Source organism: Aquarana catesbeiana, linkage group LG03, assembly GCF_042186555.1.
Source record: "Aquarana catesbeiana isolate 2022-GZ linkage group LG03, ASM4218655v1, whole genome shotgun sequence".
Lineage (NCBI taxonomy): Eukaryota > Metazoa > Chordata > Amphibia > Anura > Ranidae > Aquarana > Aquarana catesbeiana.
Genome location: NC_133326.1, coordinates 694748534 through 694755820, shown reverse-complemented (window position 1 = coordinate 694755820; position 7287 = coordinate 694748534). Strand labels below are relative to the sequence as shown.

General features: G+C 38.9%; 1 protein-coding gene across 1 annotated transcript; it reads left to right on the top strand.

Moving 5' to 3' along the window:
* The first annotated feature begins 257 nt into the window (after nt 1–257).
* LOC141134808 (olfactory receptor 6N2-like) lies at nt 258–1004 on the top strand. The gene has a single exon (XM_073624243.1). It carries the CDS (start codon nt 258–260, stop codon nt 1002–1004), a length of 747 nt encoding a protein of 248 aa, XP_073480344.1.
* Nucleotides 1005–7287: the final 6283 nt, after the last annotated feature.

The following is a 7287-nucleotide window of genomic DNA, read 5'->3' as shown; positions in this document are numbered from 1 at the left end:
AATGTATATATTAAAAGGAATGTATGTATGAATGATGGATGGATAGGTTTAAATTTCAATAACTATGTAGCTTCCTATTCCTTTATCAGGTGGTCTATCAAAGTAATATAACCTATTTTATACTAACAGGGTTTCCAAATCTTAAAGGAATCAAATTTCCGTTTTTTGTGGCACTGTTCTTCATATTCTGTGCTACTTTTTCTGGTAATATTTTTATTGTGATTTTATTTCTTCTGAGTAAAACACTTCAGTCTCCCATGTACCTCTTCATCACCCAACTCTCATTGCTTGATATAATTCTGACCACAGACATTCTTCCCAACCTCCTTTATATCATCTTACATGATGGATGTACCATGTCTCTTGCTGGGTGTATCATCCAGTTCTCCTTCTTTGTAAATGCTGAGGCCTCAGAGTGTTTTTTACTGACAGTGATGTTCTATGATCGGTATTTGGCCATCTGCAGACCCTTGCATTACAACTGTACAATAAACCAAGCGTTTTGCACAAAATCAGTGATCATAGTTTGGTTATTGGGATTCAAAATGATGTTGCTTGAGTCCATATCTTTGAGTAGTTTATACTATTGTGGACCAAACATCATTGATCACTTCTTCTGTGACTTTCAACCTATACTTGAGCTTTCCTGCTCCGATACTTCATGGATTCAAATTCAGGCTAGTGTAGTGGTTTTCTTCGGGGTCATAATTCCTTTTGTAATAATTGTTATATCATATGTTCATATTGTTTTTACCATTCTCAAGATTAAATCACTAACAGGAAGACAGAAAGCCTTCAGGACCTGCAGCTCTCACCTGACCACAGTGTGCATTTTTTATGGATCTTTAATCATTGTGTATTTGTTTCCAACAAAAGGACAACTAGATATTCTAAGCAGGGTCCTCTCTCTCTTTTACACTGTGATGACTCCACTGCTTAATCCGATCATATACACATATAGGAACAAGGACTTTAAAAAAGCTATTGAGAAAATAAAGTTATGATTTTTTCAAATAAAATCTCTAATTTAAAGCCTAGAAAAAAATGCATATGTACATTCGCATAGGATGTAAATACACCCATGACTGATTTACTAAATATGCACTCAATATGTATACAATTATAAAAAGCTATTAAGAAAATACATTTATGATTTTTATGCTTCAATATTTTTATTGAAAATCATTATTTATTTTTTTCCCTTAACATTACAGGTAACTAATAGTCGAGTTCACGACATAGGTGAGAACAATACCTGTCAATGGTTTTATCAATTAGCAAAAAGGGGAGGAGAAATTGGGACTTTATATGAGGCAATTAATGGGTAGGTTCACATGCCTCCATCCCTAATACACATATTAAAGGAAAGGGGTCTGTTTTTTTAACTTTTCATCTTATTTGCGATTTGCACATTTACTATTGATTTATGAATGTAAGCTCACCTAATTGTTAATTTATTGCTTGTTTACACTCATCCAGTTTTCAAATGATGTTACGTATTTATGTAATTTCAGTTGTTTTTTTGCACTGATTCACGTATCTTATCATTTAAAGGGACAACACACAGTTTTTTTAGTATCAGTTTTTTTTTTGGCCCAGTGTTCAGGGTACCAGAGTCGCAGCAGTCCTATATTCATTTATTTTGAGCTAAGCGCAAGTTCTTTAGTTAAGTGATAACTTTATACACTCTGGTCTCAGAGTCAAGCTCTCTGGGCCAGGAGCCACCTTTCTCTCCACTTTTGTATAAGAAGCTAAGAACTGAGGGTAGCCTTATGTGAGGCAATTTCTTTGGCTTAATTTCACACCAGGCAGACAGCTCTCAGTGTAACTGATGATTTTAATGTTCAGTTAAACAGACATCACACAGAATAAAGCCATCCCCACACAGTACACCAAGCACCACTACCTCTGTCTACAGTGCACAAAACATCTGTCACAGTGTACTAGTGTCCCATCAACATTTATCACAGTGTACCAGTGCGCAAAAACATCTGCAATAGTGTCGGTGAATGATCAATGGATCACCAGCATCTTTCAGGGTCCACCGGTGGACGATCAACATCTGTCACAGTGTACAAGTGCATAAAAACATTATACCCCTACATAAAGGTGCGTGACAGTGCTGCCCACTGTCCCCTATGCTTTTTAATCTTGTCCTGGAACCTCTTTCAAGCCTCCCTTCATGGTATCCATATAGGCACGAAGAAGCTTTGTAAGGCATTGTTTGCAGACGACACGCTAGTCTTCTCTACAAATACTCCTTATGATGTAGTCCCCCTGTGTTCCCTATTGGACAAATTCCATACTTTCTCTGGACTATGTGTCAATTATGACAAGAGTGAAGTATTACCTCTCACACGTGTAACCTCCTTGAAGTGGGACCCCTCTTCCCTATTCCCTTTAGTGAAGCATTGTATCACTTATTTAGGTATTGGGATAGGCAAAGAACTCTCCTCGCTGTACCATCTTAACTTTCCACCATTGTATAGCAAAATTAGAAAAGAATTGGAGGTTTGGATGACTCTACCCCTGTCATTCTTTGGAAGATACCATCTGATTAAAATGGTGAGCTTTCCTTGCCTCTTATACCTTATACAAACAATCACCATCCACTTGAAGCATAAAGATGTGCAAAGCCTTAACAAGGCTATTTCCTCCTCTATGGTGTAGGAAAAGACAGCGTATTGCTCTATCAAAGTTGCATCTTCCGAAGAGCACAGGAGGGGCTAGTTTACCATATATCAGGATGTACAACTTGGCCTGGCTACTTGGAAATGGTCTAGACTGGTTCTCTCAATCCTCTGTTTTTTGCTAATTATGCCCTGGAATCACATATAGTCCACCCCTACCAACTTTCAGGGGTGCTTCACAGTAAATTTCAATCCCTCACAAAGAACTTACAGCAACATATTTTCATTTGGGATACTGTGATTGCTTATAGGGAGATCAGGAAGGAACCTAATCTATCACCATACATTTCAAAATATCTTTTATTACACAGAAACCCTATGCTCCCTCCAGCTGCAGAATATAAAGCCTATGACATCTGGCGCACTGCAGGGCTGGCTAAAGTGACACCTTTGTTCCACATGGACACTATAAAACCAAAACTCTTCACAGAACTTTTGAACAAATGTAATTTTCCTCAGACGCACCTCCTATACCAGTGATGGCAAACCTTGGCACTCCAGATGTTTTGGAACTACATTTCCCATGATGCTCCACTACACTGCAGAGTGCATGAGCATCATGGGAAATGTAGTTCCAAAACATCTGGGGTGCCAAGGTTCGCCATCACTGTCCTATACTTTCACCAGGTGATCTCCTACATTTCTTCTTGCTGCAGATACGATTCCAAGAGATTGTGTTCCTCCCCAGTTGATCGTTTACTTAGTCAATTGACATACTTCATATCAAATACTTACAAAGCACTATCTGCCAGAAGTCACAACACAACTGAAGCTCTTTTTGGAAAGTGGCATAAAGATTTCCCTGAGCATGATCTGGGAAACATGGAGAGAAACGCAATTTAAGTTGATCCATAAAGTGTTTATTCCGTTCCTTCCCTCCGAATTCAACCTCCCACTTTCCAGCATGTCCCCAATGTGGGTATTTCAAACCCTCGCTATCTCACAGATTCTGGCATTGTCCTTCGATCTCTGCTTCCTGGGACCAAATAATCAATGTTGTGCACGGTATAACCGGAATACGCATCTTCAAAGCACTGCTTTACTATTATTCACTCACTGAGCATCCAGACAGACAAGCTCAGGCAAACCCAGCACCAATACTGCACAATGGATCCACCTTTGCCTCCTGGTGGCCAGGAAAACTATCCTATAAAATGTGGACTACCTCTCCCCCCTACTGTCTTGGCAGTCATAAAAGATCTCACAACTCTTCTCTATAAAGAGAAATTGAAAACAACACAGAGACTCAGAATTGTGCCGCACTAAAAAGTTCTTTACGAGATGGTGCTCCTATAATGAATATACCTTCCCTCCATCAGAAATAGTGTTGTTAATTACATCTTTTCAGTACATGGAATGGTATCTCAAGTCCTTTCTGATTAGCTCCCTGGGCAAATGGAAAATCCCAGCTCCCTGATTTACATAGCTCAACCCCCCCCCCCCCCCCCCCGCTACCTTAGAAGATAATAATGTAGAAGCATGGATAAGACTTATATTTGTAAAAGGTTTACTGATAATTGTTTTGTAAGTCCATGTCATGTTACTAACTAATTAAGAGTCATCCAAACTGTAGGATGGTTATCTCCTCATGTCCCATGCAAGACAGCTAACTACCAGGTCAATATTGATATTGCTTCAGTTTTACTACAAATAGCCATGTCTGATTTTGACTTTGACTTATAGAAAGGTAGAATGTACCGCTATTATTTTTGATTGTTACGCTACAAAATTGTCATGTTTTAACCTCATTTTCACTTTACTGTCTTATGTATATTTAAAATTTCCAATAAAAATATATGAGAAAAAAAGTCATACATATGTTGTTTATTGGGACCAAGCAAGGATTTCTCTTATCAATATTATCTTTCAAAAATAATACAATTTTCTATCACATCTATAGAAAAAAAAAGACAAAGAAAAATTTGAAAAAGTTATTTGAGCAATGTTTTTAAAATAAGTGGTGTTACTGTAGACTGAGGGTCGGCAACTCATCGATCGCGGTCCACCTGTCGACTCTCAGAAAGGGAGACCACTAGCAGGTTCCTGCGCCGCTGACACCCGCCTTCTATGTGTCGGTCCTTGTCTCCCCTGCCAGCCTCCTCCGTGGCTCCACTGCGCCATCTATGTCCCGGTCTCTCTCTCTTCCTTCCGCCTCCATCCTCCTCCGCCACTGTGATCAGTGAACAGCGGAGACTGCGAGGAAGCACCGCTCAGGACAGAGGGTGGGAGGAGGAGCCAAATTAACTTTTTATGTTAAACCACTGGTGATTGGTTGCTAGGACACAGGGTGATTCTAAGCAAACAATCACCAGCTTGCTAGTATGAAAAGTCACCCTGCTAGCTCCTGCTCTCTGTCCAGAACTGTGCTGTCTCCCGCTCTCTGCTGTGGATACAGGTAGGACACTATGCTATGGGAGGGGAGGGAAGGGGGGCAGAGGTTACTGCTATAGGGGAAAGGGGGCAGAAGGGACCACTGTGTGTGTGTGTGGGGGGGGTGATGTGAAAGGGGAAGAGAACATTGTTATGGGCAGGGTAACCCCCATAGCAGTGTCCTCTACCACCCTTCACATCACCCCCTCACCTACCCCTCCCTCGATCCCTGCATTCTGAGTACAATGCTTTCCTGATCCCTGCATTCTGAGTGCAACGCACCACTAATCCCTGCATTCTGAGAACAACGCTCTCCTGATCCCTGCATTCTGAGCACAACACACTCCTGATTCCTGCGTTCTGACTGCAACGCAACTCCTGAACCCTGCATTCTGACTGCAACGCGCTCCTGATCACTGCATTCTGAGTGTAATGCACTGGTGAACCCTACATTTTCTGCATAACGCACTCCTAAACCCTGCACTCTTGTAATACTTATTTTTTTAGGGGAGGGGGGGTGGACACTATGCCCAGTGATTATTATTATTATATTATTATACAGGATTTATATAGCGCCAACAGTTTACGTAGCACTTTACAACTTGAGGGTAGACAGTACAAATACAATACACTTTAATACAGTAGGAATCAGAGGGCCCTGCTCCTTAGAGCTTACAATCTAAGAGATCTTTGACTTCATCAGTGTTGTTCAAGAAGATCTCCATCTCTCAAAGGTTGCTTACCCCTGCTGTAGACAAAAAGTATGCATGTTATTTTATAATTTGTCAATTTATAAGGACATTTAAATGACATTTAGAGTAAAAAGCTAGGCTAAGTTATTTGAGAATGAAAAATAGTCTTTTATTTATGTTTTGTTTGTTTTCTTTTTCTTTGCTTTATGTCACTGAAAACATTACAAGCAAACTAAATGAAAACCAAAAACGTTTAAATATTATTGAAAAGAAATAGCAAAAATCTGAAAAATAAGAGGCAAAATGTAGTGAAAAGAGGAAGGAGTAAATTCAAATTCATTGTAGTTGAGTAAGGATTATTAAGGGTTTAAATAGAAAGACATATAGTATTATATATACACTGTATATATACAGTATATATCTTGTAAGGGATCTTTAACTGATGTCACATGCAGATCAAAGTCACATCTCACAACTGCTACATTGTATTTACTTGCAGACCGTCTATATGTTATGTCCTGTATGAGATGCATAGCAAACTCCGACTGTCATTTTGACATCCAGGAATTGACAGCATTTGGCAGGGGGAGCAGTAGAGTGAGAGGTGCAGCCTGTTGAAGATATGCTCTAAAAACTTTTTTAAAGCTTTTTAGGGAGTATTTCCTACCGGGCATCATCCTCAAGTGGCAACATCTTAGTTTAATAAATTGTGTCAGGAGAAATCTAGTGTGGAAAAAAATAATTCCTGAAAGATTTCTCTTAATTAGCAATGGGAAGCAGCAAATGTATAAAAGGATTTCAGATCAATGAAATAACAGTCTAACAATCTCAGTGGTGTATTCTTCTCATTAAAATTATTACGGTGGATCTGGCCATGTTTGCCGGGGATTTTAAAAGTAAATTATTACATCCAGACATCATCACTAACAACACACATGGAATTGAGGTACAGTATGTAACAATTGGTTGGAGATGATTGACATCGTAGAGCTAATGGCACAATGCAGAGTAGATTTGCTGTTTTGTGTTTCCACTTAGATAAGAATTGGACAAGTATAAGGAGTACTGCCTTTTGTGTAAGATGATTGTGGCCGCATTACAACAACACAGTTGAGCATAGATAATACAGATGTGTATTAAACCTTACCAATTAACTTTTCTTATTTTTTCCCTTTTGGTCTGATTTTGGTCTGCTAAATGTACCATTGAAAGAGTTTTGTTATACTTGTTTTAAAAGTGCAAAAATACAGGTAGATTTTACCAAAAAGCTTAAAAATGTCTGTGCTCTTTGCCTGTGCACAATGATGGGTTATGGAGATGAGGGGTGAGGAAAGACAAGAGAAGAGGTCTGAATTGTTTGCAATCAATAAGAAATAAAATAAGCAGGGTTGACGCCATATTACTGGTACATCAACTGTTTTTTGTTTTTTCAATAGATTTTTAGTGGAATTTTCACAGAAAAAAAACAGATAGACAAGGTATAAAAACAGAGTACAATAATATAAGTGTACAACAGATACAGATAAATATCTGGT